The sequence below is a fragment of the Nyctibius grandis genome, chromosome 13 (assembly GCF_013368605.1).
Source record: "Nyctibius grandis isolate bNycGra1 chromosome 13, bNycGra1.pri, whole genome shotgun sequence".
Lineage (NCBI taxonomy): Eukaryota > Metazoa > Chordata > Aves > Nyctibiiformes > Nyctibiidae > Nyctibius > Nyctibius grandis.
The window spans coordinates 2578568-2597865 of record NC_090670.1 but is presented as its reverse complement, the minus strand read 5'-3'; the positions used below and the strand labels follow the sequence as shown (position 1 = coordinate 2597865).

The 19298-nt window shown below is 37.6% G+C and overlaps 1 protein-coding gene across 1 annotated transcript in view; it reads right to left on the bottom strand.

Moving 5' to 3' along the window:
• Positions 1–6735: 6735 nt before the first annotated feature.
• LOC137669632 (connector enhancer of kinase suppressor of ras 2-like) overlaps positions 6736–19298 on the bottom strand; it is a 196367-nt gene continuing 183804 nt past the window's right edge. The window contains exons 21-25 of the mRNA XM_068411826.1: positions 10668–10738; positions 9812–9915; positions 7864–8371; positions 7337–7536; positions 6736–6951 (exon numbers count right to left, since the gene is read on the bottom strand). Coding sequence (XP_068267927.1) covers positions 6736–6951; positions 7337–7536; positions 7864–8371; positions 9812–9915; positions 10668–10738 — 1099 coding nt within the window. The remainder of the gene's footprint in view (positions 6952–7336; positions 7537–7863; positions 8372–9811; positions 9916–10667; positions 10739–19298) is intronic.

The window sequence follows — 19298 nt, the reverse complement described above, 5'->3', positions numbered from 1 at the left end:
ACAACTTACACGTCTGTGCAATGTACCATGAGGTATATGCCCAGTGAGCAACACACAGTGAAGTTTTCCATTCATAAATTTTCATTGTAGACACACAAAAAGTTACCAAGTTAATCCGTGATAGAAAAAACGCAGCCAGTTACAGTAATTCACACAGAACTCATCTGAAAAGAGGGGAAAAAAGAAACCTAATGTTCATTGCCTATATAAACTATTGGGTCATCTCTCAGCATAGACAAGTATAAAATTAAAAATACTGTTGTGAAACTGAAGAAATACTGTATTATCCAGGGGTTGAAACCTAGTTTTACCTGTAATAGTCTAGAGCAGTTAATTTTCTCTCTCTATAGCATCAGTGAGCTGAGGGACTTCACTACGGTATTGGTAGAGCATCTGCTCATGAAAGCGCTTAAGCGAGGTGGTGATTATAGAAAAGTTGCAGAGCGCTCATAAACTGTGATATAACTCAGACATTTTCCCTGGCATAGGCAGGTGGCTTACCATGACCTCCCAGTTCATCTCACAGCTGATTAGAAAAACAAGGTTGAAACATGGAAGATTACTAGTATTTGAAGCTTTGACACTTCAAACTTTTCAAGATGGCTCTAAAATACTTATTTTTCATAATGACAGAAAACATATATTTATTTTAGAAAGAATCAACCACAACGTAACTTTGTGATAAATAACAGTTCTGCCTCTAATACGTATATACATACTGCTTGTAAACAAAAAATGCCCACAGGTCATGGAGTCTCCATGATTTTTATACAAGGCGCTATAGATTTGCTTGTTATTGAAAACAGTCCTAGTGAAAGTTTGGTTTATAACCTCCTATTGCTACAGGAACAGTAAGAATGTTTATATTTACAAAGAAACAAAGACCATGGAGACCCCATAGCATTATTTGCTAAAGATTTTAAGTTAGCAGGGTTTTCAAACTACACGTTGTCAGCATGTTCAGATTTAATTAACAGTACAGGTTGAACACCAGCAGTACGATACTCTAGTGCTTTGGTATTTCAACCCCTGAATATACAAAAACATTACTACAGCCTACTTCACAGTTTAATGCAAGTAAAGTGCAAGCCATAGTACAAGGGTGTCATACATTTTCATACATGTAAGCATTATCTAAAAAAGGCTCTCTATACAAGTTGTATTAGCTACGTTAGTAAACTAGACAGAAGTCACCTATGGCCCAGCAATTAATGGTCTTACAAGGACTTTTTGTAATACAGTATGTGTCAAATGTAAAAAGTTTATTAATACTAGTGCATTTCTCTTCTATCCTAACCTGTTTTCTTTTCAGATTTTTAAGCTGAAATCCTTGTTTCTCAGTAAAACAGAAGTCTTAACTGGTAACAGGGTCTTACTGGTATTTTGGCCGGTGAACACGATTCGTTAAGACGTATTTGCTTCGTGGTTGCTAGTGAAAAAAATGCAATAAAGTTAATACGTATAATGTGTCGTCCTTATTTAATCTGCAGCATTCAGACAGATGCATTTAGAGTTAGTAAAAAGCTCTGTGTCGATACCCTCACTAGTGCCTGAGAATGAACAATATTCGAGAAATGTGAGGACAGGAGCCAGAGGGCTAGCTGGTCAAACAGCGGTTTGTTGATGTATTTTATCAGGTTTACAACATTGCTTTCTTTCAAATACTGCTCGTACAGTGGCATTAATGCAAACAGCAAAGTCCCTACTTGTCACTTTTAACACTTGTATGTGCTTGATAAAATAAAGATATATCTGTCTGGCCTGCATTAAGAATGAATATGGTTCTTTTCCTGAAGATAACGACAGGCAATATCTGTTGGAATTTTTTAGTACTTTTATTAAGAGTAGGTCCTAGTAGTATATCAGCTATCTCAAAACCTGATAAAAGCTTAACCAATATTATTTGTAATCCTCCTTCTGAATGTGGAAGTATGGTATAAACTGTAAAACATAGAAACTAAGCTTTAAAAAAAATGCTTCTTCGTCTATTACTTATATCAAGAATAGAGTCACCTGCCTACACATTCATGAATGGAACTGATCAGAAGTACAACATTACACTCATATGTAATGGGAATAAGGAAAATAATTTTTAAAATCAACTAAGAAAATTCTATTTACTATTCCTTGTTTAAATAACAACGTATTTTCCACTCATCAACTGATAGGGCTCAGGTTTGATGCATGCCCAGTTAGTGCCTCAGCCACGCAGCATGAATCCATCTGGGATACAAGGAGATGGGGAACCTATCCCTGCAGGAGCTTGCCTGAAAAAGCTACTCTGAACCTTAGTTTTAATGAGGGAAGCATTCTAGAAGAAAAAGAAGGTTTTATTATTTAATATAAATTAATTAGCTAATATTGCTTCTTCAGTCTTTTCTGTTATTACCCATTTTTTGTACTAGTGGTAAATAAACATCATTTGTCAACAGGGACAAGCTCAGTGGTCTAAGGCATGTGGTATGTGGAAAATCTACAAACCTACACTCCAAGGAAAAAGGCATTGCTGTAACCTGTGCCTTTCTGTCTTCCCTAGAAATGCCCCATTTCCCTAGTGTGAAAACTAAGGAGAAATTAAAAATCATTTATGAGGCCAAGTTAGCGCTTATTTCTCTAATGTTACACTACAGGAACGTGGGTGCACTATAAATGGTATTTCCAGGGCTGGGGCCCAGTAATACCAGCAGAACTTTGCTCTCTTCCTTAAGGAATCTCTCCAGGACTGGGTCCAGAGACAGCAGGCAGGATCTCTGTAGAGATACAAGATTTGCTTATGTGAGTAGATTTAGTGTTTACACTGTAAATAACATTGTATGGTCGGCATCCTTTGTATCACAGGTTTGGGGGTAGCTGACAGGCATTGCAGATGGGGCTTAAGTTTTGTTGATCAGTTGTGCTGCGTCTTGCCTTAGCCAAGGATTGTGTTGAACAACCCCCCGTTGGAGCACTTTGGCCCCAGTCGTGCGAAGAGTTTGTCCAAACTGTTGGTGAAATGTCAAGCAATAGCTCTGCCTGGCAGAGCTGCCCCTCCTCCAAGGGCCAACAGCCAAGGATGTAAACAGCCCCCAGATAGATCACCTTGGTCATAAGTACCACTAGTTTTTTTTCAGAGAAGAACACTTTTGTTATTTTGGAAGACAAGTAAGACTACATGCTGAAGGAATATGGGGAATAAGGTATGTGATGGGCTTAGGTCTGATTTGTATTGCTTGAGACGAAGATAAGGGATTCAAGCATTTTCTTCATTCTCCTCAGATTTCTGTTAAGTTAAACAATCTCTACCACATTCTTCATTTTTCTTCCAGAAGTCCTATTAACATTCAAAGTGAAATCTTCTAAAGGTCAGCAGTAGAATTCTACAAATTTAAATGAGGCTGAGCACTTCCCAATGCCTCTGTAAAGTAACCCCTTCAAAGGTACCTTTACCGTCCTTCACAAAACCTTGGATCAGAGAGTATTTTGGTCTGGAAAGCTAGAACTGCTGAAGACAGTAAGAATAAAGTTAGGTGGCCATTTCTTTTTCCTTGGAAAAAGCAAGCGGTGCACCACATTACTAGCTTAAAAGACAGCAGTCCAGATCTGAATATTAACTGGCATATTCAGAAACCCCTGCTTGGAAAAGATGGAAAATCTTATCCTCCAAAACCTTTTAGTAGCAATTAATCAGTCTCCTCGTGATGCTAAAGTGCTCATGACGTGTTTGAGAAAGTAGAACCGTATCAGAAGCTGATGAAACAGCAGGGTGGTTTTTGCCAATGAAGTGAAGCAGCCTCCTGTGTTGTGGAGGGCAAAGCCGCCCTGTACAATCCAACACGGGCTGAGTACTGTGAGGGCAAACATGGTCCTACCTGTGCTCTCACAGAGCGTGGGCCCAGTATTTTTGCATTATTTTTGTTAAAGAATGTGGACATATGGGCTAATGAGAACCTCCTCCTCCTCCTTGGATTCTTTTTCTTATTGATTAGAGTAAGCTCAGGAAAGTTTTCACTTAAATTAATGAAACAAAGTAAAAGGTCTCAGTTTTCTCAGCAAGTGCTGCCGAGATAGCTACTATGCTGGCTTTCAAAGAGCTGAGATTTCAGTGAATACAGAACAGTATTAAAAAAGAGGGGAATCAGTAGCTTAGGGGGAGCATTAAAGCCCCTCTGCTGGCTGAGGGACATTTCACCTGCAGGAATTCTGGCTGAAGACAATAACTGTAACAAGATCCAGAGAAATAAAACATGTCCAAACAGTCTCTTCGAGTAGTTGTCTATGTTAAGAACCAAGTTGTATCTAAGCATTCTAAGTTAATAAACTTATTGTTCTGGTGTTATTTCCCTTGATGAACTCAACAGCAAAGAATTTTTTTTTAATAATTTATAAGTGTCTGATTGAAACTACCATAATAATTTCAGCTGCTTTGTACAGTGTGTTTAAGGACTTTTCGGTCCCGGAGAATTTGACATATTTCAATACATAAGCAGGATTTGGTGCATGGATTTTAAAATACAATATCTGGTTTGCACTTTGCATTCCAGTTATTTCAAAGATCGTGAAATTCCAAATAATTGTGCTGTGCTGACTTTGTACATTACTTTCCATAGAACAGCTAGATTAGTACCTAGATCCAGACAGAAGGAACTAGTGGTGGGGACGGAAGGGCTGTAGTATGGAGTTGAGTACGCATGCAAGGGGTATGACACAGTCTGTTCCTGAAGGACTGTACCCCATGGGACGACCCATGCTGGAGCAGTTCTTGAAGAAGTGCAGCCCATGGGAGGGACCCCACGCTGGAGCAGGGAACGGTGTGAGGAAGGAGCAGCAGAGACAAAGTGCTATGATCTGACTGCAACCCCCATTTCCCATCTCCCTGTGCCACTGAGGGGGGAAGGAGGTAGAAAAGCTGAGAACACAGGAATGAAATTGAGCCTGGGAAGAAGGGGCGTGGTGGGGGAAAGGTGGTTTTAGTTTTGTCTTATTTCTCACTATGCAACTGTATTTTTAATTGGCAATAAATTCACTTAATTTTCCCCAAGTCGAGTCTGTTTTGCCCACTACGGTCATTCGTAGGTGATCTCCCTGTCTTTATCTCAACCCACAAGCTTTTCCATCGTATTTTCTTCCCCTGTCCTGTTGAGGAGAGGGACTGAGTGCATCTTGGTGGGCATCTGACAGCCAGCCAAGGTCAGCCCACCACAGCTGCTTTGTGGAGACTGAACTAAACAGACAGGATACCTTCACGCAGCTCTGGCTTTGTGAATAATTAAATCTCTTCCTGGATACTAGGACCTCATTGAGACAATGTTTTTTTCCTATATTATATTGCACTGTATGAATTTTACAGTTCTTGGTGTATGAGAGACAATTAGGTTTACCTTGTAAAAAAATCATCAGTGAATATCTGTGTTTAGGTGAAATGACGTCAACTGTATTCACATCCCCTTCGTGCTGCTTTCTAGAAATATTCTAGCAAGCATAGTCAAAATTGTGAGTGAGTGTGTGAAAATTATGTTCAGTACCATTCAGAGCAATCTTTTTTTTTTTTCCCCCCAAGAATACAAGTATTTTCTCCAAAATCTGATTCTTAGAAATCATTCTCATCCAGGCAAGGAAGTGAGATACACTATGTGACTTGTGTGTCTTCCCAAACCAATCAATACAGATTGGTTTTCAAATGATGTATTGAATAACTTCACCCACTTGCTAATGTAACTACTAACAGTTAAAAATTATTGCCAGACATTATATAATTTTGAATAATTTACTCAGCTCTAGTTGTCAGTCTATTACAGAATTTAATTGATTAGTTCAGGATTTTTTCCACTTAATTCTCATCCTTGAAGCATCAGAGCTTTTTTTGAATTTTGTGACTCAGTCATGTGTCACTTAAATTCACAGTGAAGAAAATATGAAAACCTGCAGTATGTACCATATTCAGCGCAGATGGTTTTCTTTCACCATGAAATACTTCAAATTGTATTAAAATCAGTTTAAGTTGCAGCATTAGTGAACAACCAACATTGTTCTACTCGTATCTTAACCACTGTGCCATACCTGCTTGCTTGTATTCATTCATTTTAAAGGCAGGCACAGTATGTTACAAACACAGTATGTAAATGGCATGTACAGTACGCCCATAGGGCCAGGTTGGGATCTATTTGCTAGATGTACAGTGTACATTTTAAGGCACACTATAGGGATTGAGTTTACATTTTGATAACTCTGTCCTTTTATTTGCAAAGATGGTCACTACCTGGAAATGTTGCAAAAATAAACGTTCATCTCTAAGAGTGGCCAATGTAATTATGTTTTGGCTTTATATTTTTCTCAAGAAAAATGTGTGAAAATGTGAACTTTAGGGCATTTTAAAAGTAGATGTCAACTACCATGTTACATTTTATATACGTAGATATGTCTTTATGTATATCTAAATATATAAAATGATTGCAGGAGCTCATACTATAAGCTTAGTTTTAGTACAGTACTTTAAATATACTGGTATTTATTTTCAGTTACACTTCTGCACTGCTTCTTTCTAATGCAGAGCTTGATACGGACATCGGTTGATAAAAGCAAACAAAAAAATTCATAAAGAATATTATTGTCTTCTCATGCAATGTAGTAGGCATCCTGTGGCACTATTCTCTTATCCAACTTATTTACAGTACTGCTGAGTACATTATCAATAAATATTACAGTGTTTGTCTTATTTGATTTTTCATGGCACCCAGCAATTATTCAGGATGAGTCCTGTCACACGTGAGTTTCAATGAATGAGTGTGTATGTGTCAGCATTGGTGCTGAGGTTGCAAGTTCAGAGGCTCCATTTTGAGATTTCACAGCAGCACTGTACTCACAAATGTCCAGGAAAAACTCATAGTTCTTTAGTTTCCAATCTTTGAACTTCTTTGATGTTAAGTTGGGATCATCCAGAAGGCTGTTTATAACTGTGAGGTCTCCTTCCTTCGCCTATCAAATTCCAGAAAGACACAGTTCATGTCAAAATGAAATCTATGCCACAGTTTGTATTTCAGCACTTTATTCTGCTTTCATTTTAATGCAAAGTGCTAGGGAAGCTACTATGGACACTTGAATTTTTTACCTGTGTTCAGGAACGATTACGGCTTAAACTGTTTGACAGCTCAGTCCTTGGCACTTTCTACAGCATGCCTATAAATAGTGCCAGATAATTTTTTTTTCCTTAAGCTGGAACGTGTTTGATTCCAGGTATTTTTAGTTTCTTTGGAACTTGATTCTAAAGCTACAAAGACAGCCTCATCCATGGAAAACATTAAGAGATTATACTTTCACTAGTTTATATTGTTTATACACAAGATTAATGATAAAGCCTTACTTTTAAAGTGCTCTTGAGAACTCTGATGTGGTGAAGCTTTTCATTGATAACTGGATCATTGCATCGCTTTACAAAAGACTTGCGGAACTCCTGCTTGGTGGAAGGACGCTGCTCTCCAAAAGCTGACAAACTAGCTTGTTCCAGAGATTTGTATAGCTCTTGCAGACCGTCTGTATTTTCTCCAATTTCTTTTACATTTTCTGAAAGAAAATAAAGAAACCTAACAACAAATCTAATAATTCAGATGAAGTCTCTAAAACCAGCAAGCAATACTGCAAATTCATGTAAAAAGTAGCTCTATAAAGAGTCTTCCAATTTTTATTTTGATAAAACAAGAATATTTTGATCAGCCCCAAAGCTATATTCTTAGCACTACATCCAAGCATTTCAAGTGCAAACTCCTGTGTGGTGGCTGATGAATTTGCCAACATAACAGTTCAACCACAGAATCCTTGCTGAGAATAATGGCAATATTGCTCTGGCTCTCAATGGTGGTAAAGGGGATCAGAACATCTCCAAAAGCTTACCTTCTACACAGAAACTATTATGCCTTCTAATAGGAACTTTCTCTTCTAGCTTGTCATCTGTTCCTTCTATGGACTTTACACGTCCCTTGCCCCTGACATCTCTGTTTCGGGGAAGGCTTTGACTACGTTGCTTCTGTGGCCTGCTGTGAGAGCTGTGCCCCCTTTGGCATTCCACCAAAGGGAAAGGCCCATCCTGCTCATAATTATGTCGTCTTTGTACTGGTAGCGTTGCTTGTCTGCGTCTGTCTGGTGACATTCCAGGCCGGCCACTCGTGTACTCTGCATCAGGAGGAACAGTCTGAAGAAAATGGAGCCCTGAACTGGTTAATGGAGTCTCTATCAGATCCTGCCATGAGCGTCTTTCTCGGTAGGGAGGTCTGCATCCCGATGAGTGTGTGCTTCCTGCTACATCTTGTCGAGAATCCTCGGCAGAAGAATGGGAATATGTTGATTCACTTGAAAAGTGTCGGCCGTGTGTGGCTTCAGGGAATGGACTTGAAGAATTCACCTGAAAAGATACAAAAGCATCTGACTATAAGACAATGTTTTGAATAGACCCAAGAAAATGACTGTAGTGTAGAACATTATATGATATATAGTAATAAAATGGACTGATGTGTGTATTTTGGTATGTCATAATATGAGCCTCTGTAAACAGAACATAATTAGCAGTGAGAACTTTTATGCAAGAGCTGTGTTTTAACCGCTCCCTATTCTTGTTTTGCACACTCTGTGCCCGTGAGAAACTCCTGCTGGAAAGAACAGTGTAATACTGGTACAGGTTTCCTGAAGAGCTGTCCAGCTTGCACTCAGTCCAGCAGTGTGATGTGAAAACATGAAAGTCCCCAAAAGAAATCATAATCAGATTTCCTTTCTTTTTTTTCAGGGGATAAGGATCCAGCCAAACAGAAAAAAAAAACAACTTCAGCACCCAGGAAGATTTTTTAATTTTGGGGGACCGTTGAACTTCTAAAATTATCTTAATTAATTCTGCTGGGTCTGTGTAAAATTTTAATTCAAAAACAAAGAGAAAGGCAAAAAAGTGGAAAAACAGAAAGGGAGGGGCTTAACCTGTATCTCAGTTGGTAAAACAGCATCACATGGGTGAAAATCAGTCTGAACTTCACCCATGTGATGCTGTTGTCTCAGTCACTCTGTCTTTGGTTCTGGCTGTGTGAGGATCGTGTCATTCACGCTGAAGAAAAATCTGAAAGAAAAATAGAGAACAGTCCTATCTGCGCTCAGAAACATGGAATAGTTATCACAGCCTATGTTCTGTGTAACAGAAATGTTCTTATTTGCTACTAGAGCCTCTTCATATACAAAATGTTTTTTCTCAGTTATCAAAACCTGTCTGTACACAATATATTAGAAGTACTTTTATCAGTTACTTAACATCTTATGACACGAACAGAAAATACTGTCACTACTATAGTACTGTACACAATGCTCCATATTGTAAAAAAGCCCCTTGCCTCTAAAGATACATTCTTAAAGTGTTTCTACTAAAACATGACTACTGCATGAATGTGAACTGATCTTCATCTCTAGCATTCAGTATCCAACATTCATACTTGAAAAACAGTCTCAGTTAATACAAACTATCCCATCCACCACATTCTTTTCATATTCTGCAGTAAAGTCAACATTTGAATATTCTGTTCATATTATTAGGTGGAGTCTCCCAAATCCTACAAAAAATGTCATATTTACCGTCTGGCGACATACCTGTGTAAGGAGACATTTACCTCTCGGTCCTTTGTAATTGACTTGTTATGGAAACATTGGTCTTAGCTCGTAAGGAACAGAAGTAATTTCATTCTTACAGTGAGATCCATCTTTGTTCTGCCTTTATGGTAATTAAATATTCCAAAACAAGGAAAACACAAAGCAAGGCACACAGATCTTTCTTGGTGACCTACTGTCAAATGCAACATTTATAACTCACTGAGGGTGTTCGATGATAGGTGTCACACAGTGTTGAAGAGCCTTCCTGCTTCAGGGTTAAAGAGCCATCGATGTCATCCTGGTCGCTTTCACTCCAGTAATCTGCTAACAAAGCATTCCGGGTTTCACTCGTGTGCTTTTCCACAAGAAAGGGGGTCCCACATTTTCAAAATATCATTGGCACTCAAAGGAAAACATTTCCGAGTCCCCTGGGTGGCTTGGCAGCCACTAAGGAGCAGACTTGTGAAAATGTCTGGCGGCTGAGGTACACAGATACGGGAGGAACCTTCAGATGTTTTAGGATAGCATTACAGAAGGCACGTTAGGCACCTAACCCCCACTGTACATCAAAAACAGCTTCTGGTCACAGACTTTCAAAGAGAAACCTCGTTCTAGATGCCAAAGTAGAGCTGAGCCTCAGCACTTAATTGAATTATGTTAGCACAGCAGGTTCCACCATGGGTGACAGTGAAAAAGGCAAGGCTAGCACCTGAGCTCCGGAGATGCAAAACCGATTCTAAAGCACGTATTGACCTGTGTTTGTGATGTCCGCACTGGCTCTAGGGTGATGAACATACCCGATGGCTGTGATCTGGGAGATCATACCTCACCCTGAACCTTGCATTCTCTTTATCACTTGTTTTAAATAGTCCTTAAAATTATTATCAGGATTTTCTTTGGTGGGGGCACCAATATAGTTCGTCAAGGATATGGATTCTTATGAAAACTAATATTTTAAAAGTTATGGCACATAAGTGAATAAAGAAATCAGTTATGACATCTCCAACTTTGTTTAAATAATGAACAGAGATGTGCTCTCTGCTCTCTTCTCCTAATTATAATCTCTGAAGCATTACCTTCATCTGGATGAATATCCTTGTCATCAGGTGTGTAACCAATTGCTGCGAGACCCAAACGGTTCATCCATCTAATAGAACAATAAAAAATGAGGAAGAGAGATACTTAAAAGGAACATCTAGTGTAAATGGGAGGGCATACACGTTCTTAACACTGGGAAAAGTCAGAGACAATGCTTAGTCCAAGAACTGAACAATGTTCAGGCTGTTAAAAATCATGATTCAGTTGTGTTCAGTGACAATCCTTCACAATTGAAGGATGTCCCAGTTCATGTACAGTGCAGATGTACTTCTGGACTTCTATTCACCGGTGATATCTATATCTATTCACATGATACCGGTGATGTAAATGATTAGGTTTGTTGAGCTGCAATATCAACATTATTTTCCTTTGACTTTTTTAATACCGAATCCTAGGTTTCTAAAACAAGTCTTGGTAAATTGAAAAAATGTTGATATTTGCATTTCACATTGGATGTACCGGTTTCTTTCTTTGTCCCAAAATAAATTAGTTTGCTCAAAAATAAGATTCTTTGTTTCATTAGTAAAATATTATAGCTTATTTTGGGGAAAATACCTTTAGAGTCTTCTTTATATAAGATTACTGGATGTTTATACAATATATAATTGAAAGATAGGAAAAAAGGAAATTAACACATAGAGAGGAAAGTCACTTAATGTTCAGCAAATGGAAAATCAAGAATCAGCTTATTTTCATCAACAAAGAAATATAACTGAAGAAAAAAGCCCTATTAATAGACACCTGCAATGACTGGGATGCATTCTTAAGTACTCCCTTACTCAGTGACTAAATTATTTATTATGTCATTAACTCCCCAGTATATTGCACGTGTTTTCTAGAAGCAGCTCTTTTTTTCTTTTTTAACGTGGCAACATAAAATTTGTTAATAATTATGTTCTTGGTTAATGAATCATATCATGATAAAAACATCTTTCAAAGACTTCGGGAAAGACATGAGTAAACAATATACACTGTGTCATAAGGACCAGGTTTTTGCAGATTAAAACAAGAAATCTATTCAGGGTAATTCTTTCCCACTTGTACTAGAACATATGTAAGGACACATGTGAATGTCTTATTGGTGTAATAGCATAGTATATGGAAGATGCTATACACAGCAAGGAGGCAGAAAATGAAGGAAGAGTGACCTCTGCACTAAAAATAGCACACAGTTTGTCATGAATCGATCTCCTGGTCTGAGCAACGCTCTGCAGTTGCTCAGAGCAATGATCTTAATCTGTAATATTGAATGTAACACTGACTCATTGTATGGCCTTCAGCAAATCGTTCTGCCTATCTCATGACTTTCATAAGTATCCAAAGGGGACAACAACATTTACTTCTTACTCATAAGGAATTGTTATAGGGTTTAATTTACTTGCGAAACGATGAAAATATACAGAATGGTACAATAATATTGCTTTGCCTTTCAGTATTAAAACAGAAGTAAGCAAATTGGCAATAAAAGTGGAAATGATGATTAGTTCTCACAAATACCAACTGCAGGGTTCAGACTGCTTACAGAGACATTGTATCAACATGTCAATAACTCATCTTTATCGTGAGGGAGGTAAAATTCAAATAAATTAACAGGTTTACTGAAAAGCTTATTTTCTACAGTGCTCACCAGCATAATTTCATTCAACAAATGGCATGCTGATCACTTGACATTTGCTTCTCTTGAAAGGCATATTCTTTATTGCAGGAAATGAAATGACATCATACCCTTGCTCATTATTATGCATTTGTATTCACTATTTTTTCAATAGTTGTTCCTGAATTTCTAAACTCATCAGCATTGGAGCAAAATAGTTTTAGTCATACTTTACCATATGCCTTTGGCAATTAAGCAGAATGCCTCAGCAACTTCAGCTTAGGCTCTGCTAAAGCACCATTGATAAATTAGGACTCTTGCATTTTCAAAGTTAAAACAGACTCAGCCGTTTAGGTAGTCAGTGCATAGAAATTTACGTCGTCTTAAATTTCTTGCCAAATTTATCTTGTGGCTCATTGATAATTTGAGAGTTTCAAATCTTGGAAGCATATACAGGTAACAGTCAAAGTGTTAATATTAACCTTCAAGAGAGCACGGATATTCTTAGCATACACAAAGTATCAGCTTTACTCATACGGCCTCAATGTCCAAATCTGGATTTACCAGAAGGCAATCTTCCTCCTCTAAGACTGCTCAGATTTTTCTGTTCCAAAGGGCAAGAAGATCCCCAGCTATAGTTACAAGTACTTTCTTACGTCATTTACCACAATTTAGAGTTACCTCTTTGTCAAGACAACAAAAAGGGTTATCTGATGACATTCAGAGGCTTACAATGATAAAATCTCTTCTGATAAAATAAAAAGAATCTCAATCTTAGCTTTTGTTTTTTAAAAAAAACCATGAGTGAATGTTTTTGAGGTTAATCAGGAGTTATAGAAGTGCTGAGATTACAGATCCTTTTCTTACAGTTAACACTTTTTTTTTTTCCAAGGAAATGCAAACTCAGTTCAAAAGGAACGCTGTGTAAACTTGATGAGTTTACTTGATGAGCAAACCACTTTCATTTTAAGAAAACAGGCAGTCAAGGTTATAAAAAGTTCTCTGTGGAAAGCTTGGAAACTCAGCCATTTGGTTCTGAGCTCTGCATTGGCAGAGTTCATTTGCCTTCTAGGCAAACGTCAGGTTTCAGGAAGGCAGTGGGAGCGTGTGTCAGAACTGGACTCTCTCAGGGACAGATGACTGCATGTTTAATTGAAGGTCATGCAATGCAAGACTACACGCTACACCTGACAAGTGCCTATAGTGAAGAAACCCCAGGAGTTCGTTTGTCTAATTTGGTTTATAGAGCTGTTCCCCTAAGAGCTCTTTGAATTTCACGTGATCACAAAAAGACATGAGATATCCTGGCAGGTACATGTACAGCAATCTCACGTGTACATCTCCATACATCTTGGCCCCCTGAGGCAGAAAGTCAGAGCCTCCTTCCCCCTGCCCAGAGCCTACCTTTTTTCTTTGGTAATTTCAACAGCTCTTTTCTTTTGATAATGAAACAACTTAAGGAGTACATTTCACTAAGTTTGAGTCTAGGCCACTCAACGAACCACAGAGTTAGCATTCGAGATAGAAATTAGCTGTGATGCACATGGAGCCATATTAAATATCCCAAGGATACTTCGCTACAACATTTTACCTTCAATATTGTACAACATCCCCATAAGATATAATATCTGTCTTACTGAGGTACATTGTAACAACTTACAAGCGACCAAGTGTATTAATTATTTTTTATTTCCTGTACCTTAGTGAACTAAATGCAGGGAGGAAAGGTAAACCTCAAGTAAAGTCATCTAAATACATAAGTAATTTTTGTACTTTGTGTCAATGGTTTAAATTCTAAATAAATCAGACTTGGCTTTAATTAATTCCATTGATTACAAACAGGCACTGTTGTCATTGCTTTGGGATAAAATAGAGCTGCATGGTAGGAAGTTAAGTTAAATTTACTGAGATAATTCTGGTTAGTACCAGGTGATTACAGCCCAGGGCCTCTTCTGAGAGTCTGATTCTACCCCCAGGCCTGGAAAGTGACGATTACAATGGCACTGAGGGCAGTGATGACCTAAGTAGTTGTGACAATAATCAAAACTTGATACTGAAGAGTGAGTCATGCTTGAAACGCCCTGAGTTGTCAGGAGTCAGGAGCACATTCTCTTACTGATCATTTAATAAAAACAGTGGAGAAATGTTAAAGTGGACCAAACAACTGGGGAAAGAATTTCGTACAGCTTCCCTGTCCTAGCACACTATATTAAAAGCAAGAACACGCCATTACTCATTGTACAAATGCAGTAAGGTTCTGTTTGCTCACTGTTATAATTTGCTCCTGCCGAGTATGGTGATGAGCCAGTCCAAGGTCAGTGTGAGCTTCTGGGATTGAAGGCAACAACAGTTTTCATCGTGGCATCACACTTCACCCACTTGGCTATTCCTTTCTACAGCCACAGTATAACAGCACAAGCAAAAAAACACCAAAGCAATTTGGACAATCTCAGTTATAATAAATTTGAGAGAACTATTACATTTAGTGTAGGAGAATACTGAAGCATTAAAGGATAGAATAAGTAAATAGTTATAAATTTCCTATCTTTCTTGTGTATTTTCATCAATTAATACTTGCACTTGTGTGTCATCTCAGGTTTGTATTATAAATATTTCAGAGCAGGAATGTATCTTTCTTTGCTTTTGAGATTGCATCTACACTTGAGATCATTTGGTTAAAAGGAAAAACCAGAACGGAAGTGGGAGTTAAATTCAACTTAATCAAGTTATCTTTAAGTCTATTAAAATATAGATTCCCTTGAACAATTTATTTCATACATAGAATTTATTCAGTGAAATTTATATTTAATTTCTGATTAAAAACTTAGTATTATATTTTTTTACATCAGTGGGATAACTGGATTCCAGAATTCACTGTAAAATTCTTTGCAATACAGAATTCTATTTTAAAATTGATTTTGTACTTGTTATGCTGGCTTCTTCCTGACCAGTCTTTCTTACTGGACACTGAAAAAATTGATATGTTTCCCATTTTGGTTCCTAAGGTACATTATTTTCACTATTTTCTAAGGTTGCACAGGTAATATATTCATTTAACAGAATGAAGGTTCCTGTAATAGGTATGACTAAAACAATGCCTTTATTTTTCTCAACACAAAAGAAGCCCAAAGATGTAACTGATGTCTCACATCGAAATATAATGCTGAGCAGAGTCTTCTCAGTGAGCTCATCTCTCCAAATATATCAGCTCTCAGCAGCCTGTATTTCTACTATTTTATTTGTCACAGTTGCTGGAATTTGTTAAGTAAAATCATTCATGGGATAAACTCTAAGTACTCTGATTTGATAATTTGACATGACTCTGTTGATCTTGTTTCATGCGTTGTCTTCTTAGATTTGTCAGGCTGGAAAAATATGAAAAAAGCCCCAGAGAACTTAAGAGTTGACAAGTGAACCACGGCAATTTATGCCCTCTTTGCATGTGCATCTACTTGATGCACTTAATGGGATTTTTTTGGCTGTGTTTTTTTTTTTTTCCCCTTCACCTCATCAACCAAATGCACAACTGTGCCTTTGTAATCTGAAGTCTGGTTTGGTCTGGTTTTTTTTTTGTTTCCTGGTGGGTGATAGACAAAAATGTTCACTACTTCTGTAGCAAATAAATTACCCTTCTGGTAATAAGTGAAATAGCATCTTATTGTATAAATATAATTGTGTATTACAGAGAATATACACACAATAACTTTATGAGACACTATAATTGCAAATAAAACCAATAATAAACCCTATGGAGATCTACTAAAACAGTTCCAAAAAGTCACTCAACTGGAGCTTCTCTTGCCAATTTTCAAACGCATTTACAACCACATTTGTGGCAGCACTGACACCGCTTAGGCAAACCAGAAAGGAATAGTCATTGTTATGTCAAGCTTGGAGTTTCAACTGGTACTTAAAGGAATCTATTAAGATGACAATAAGGTATTTTCTTCATTAGTCAAATGCAGCTACCGGATTTCACCCTGCTGTAACCTTGTCCTGTTTATAGACCATATTACTCTGGATAATTCACCAAACTTTCTGGGCATCCACTTGCAGGCACATACTAGCTGCTGCATGCACCTACCACTTCCTACACCGTGACATTATATATGCTTCAGCATGTGCAACCACGTAGCATTCTCCAGATGCTCCAGTCTTTCTATCAGTCTTACAAAAGTACAGGTAAGGGATGAAAAGCTGTAGAAGTGAATCCAAGGCAGGATTTCTTAACATTTAATGCATGCTGTAATTTTACCCGGTTATTCAAGCTTTTACCCTAGCTTTCACTGAATGATTGGCCCAAAAGAAAGCTTTGGAGAAATGAAACATTCTTTATGAGCAAGAGAACTGAGTTTAGTGTGACCTGAAAAGGTATGGGTGGGGTTTTTTGGGTTTTAGAAGGGAATTTTTTAAGAGATGGGTGATTTACTTGTGAAATTGTGTAATTCTACTTCCACATACTCTTAAAGAAATCAGATCAAATAGGCCAAACAATTCTGTTAAATGCCTGACTTATTTAATTATGTCTATTACTTATTTCTATTACTAAAAACTTCAGATTTTGCAGTGTTGACTTAGTATCTCCAGTATAACATCACAATATGTGGCTGTAGTGCATGTGCATTCATCACTGAGAGGTACAGCACTGTAATCACAAAATCTGCTATATTAAATGCAGATGAACCGTTTGACTCCCAGAAGAACTATACCAATTCACAATGGTGGTATTTACAGCAGAATTTGATTAAGTTAATTTTGTAATTTAAAGTAGTACAGAAAGCCGATGCAAATCCCAACTGCAGCGCATTAGGGATCAATTCACACCTGAATGCTAATGTGGATTGTGTATTGGATAATTGCAATTGTGTATTGCAAACTCCTTTGAACTCCTCTAGTGTAATGCTGTAAGCCAGCGGTTCTCAAACTGTATTAAGGAAATGGTAGTTCACAAGTCTATGGCAAGTAGTCCATAAACTGTAGACAGGAGGAGTTAGGTGGCCAGCCAAAAAAAGGAGATTTTGAAGACGTACAGCTCTGTACTGGTACTTCCTGGTGCAGTGTTTTCCCCAGACGGAGCACCGTAGCTTTGCTGTGGCACTGTTCACTCCCACACACATCATGGTTTCATCCAGTCTCTGGGGTCTGTAGCTAATTCTGATCAGAAAATTGTTTTACTTGTGCTGCAACTTAGGAGCTTTTATGTGACAACAATAAATTAGAGGACTGAAGTGGCCTGGGGCACAGACTGTTTTTCCTGGATTTGAAACAAGTTTATAGGAACATAAAGGAAGAAGGGGAAAAGCGGCTGTTTGTTTACTTACAACACCATTGGGAAGCTCCATTTCGGGGATTTCTACCTGAAAAGTGCCTTTCATATTCTGCAAAATTATCTCCTTTCTTTTCAGCAGGTAAGGGACTGGGGAGTAAGAGCTCTTTAATAACTTACTCGTCTCTATTTCTTAACAAACTGTTAAATTAGGACAGATAGATCTGACATGATTACTCTCCTGGTCACTTCTCCAGGAACTCTTGTTTAAGAGGGGCAATATCTAATAGGGGCACATGTCTGAAATTTTTAGTTGCCAAGATATTTTCCTAGGTATTAGCTTATTTGCAAGTGAAGTTTGAAAGAAAATTAAAACTGTAAAAGATGCATTAATGCTGGCCCACCATCTGAGTTGGCCAAGATCTGTCAAGGAGACTAACATGCCCCAAATTTAAGGAAGACAGCTGAATGAACTTGAGCGATAAACAGGATGGTTTGGGGGAAACCTTGAGTAACTCGCTTGGTTATATTCCATACATAAAAATATAGAGGATATGCACCCTGAAATTTACATATGATCAATACAGATTTAATTCAGAATACTTCAATTTTCGAACAGTTTCTTTTTAAGATTAGAATCTTTCGTCTTTACTTGGAAAGTATTGGAAGTGATCCCTACAAAATCAAACATTCTGTTTCAGTGGGTAGCAGGTATTTGTTATATTTCGCGAATGAATGCAAAAGATACATGAGAGTTATTAAAATTGCAAAGTTAACCCAGTTATTCAAATCAAATATGATCAAACTATTCAGCCTAAAATAGGAACTTTTTTAATTTAATATTTGTAGTCCATGAGGAGATTGTAAATGCACTGCACTGTATACTTCAACCACATGAAAGTTTTAAATAGATATTGTAAAACAACTGAATATTAAATTCAATGCTAATTTCCTTAGGAGTATTAAAGCCATAAACAGGTTATGTGTGGTATGGTAATAGATGAAGCACTTCTGGGAAATAAGGCCTTTAACAAGCTTGGAGTACCCCGTGACCGTGGCAAGTGAAAGATGAGCTCATCAATTTCATTATTAATTCATTTCTAAGAACACAACTATGCTCATGTAAGAGCTGGCAAAACAGCATGAGCATTAATTTTGCAAATCAAAGTCTGTCTGCACCATGCAACACAGCAGGCAAAATTCAGTTACAACAGAGTAACTCTATCTGCTACATACAAATCAATTACTACCCATTGGTATACAATTCTTTCAACAGCAATGCAGTATTAAAGGCAGATTAAAATATTCTGGAGTGGAAAAAAATATTAAACAGTGAATCTGAAGTAAGAAATTGTAAAAACAGCTGTTAAAACAAAAGCTGGTGGTAAATGTAGTTGAAGAAAGGGTATATGCTCCCTACATAGTGAATAAAGAGTTGCTCTGTTCCTCTCCATATTAGAACTCCTTTACTCTTCAGTGTAAAAGGTCTACCCTTCTGTCAGCACAGAAAATCCAGTTAAATTTTGCGGTGACAGCAGGAGTGTGAGATACCATGCAGAGTATTTGCCCTATTTCTTCAGATTACATGGTTAGCAATTTGCTGGGAAGAGAGAGGTTTGTGAAATTAGTATTTTAAATGCATTTTTCACCTATGAATCTTGCTTACTTATTTCAAATTTCACACAGGATATCTGGGAGAAGGAATTCCAGGAAGCATGTCAAGGCTGCAGGGGATGCCCAGGGATTTTA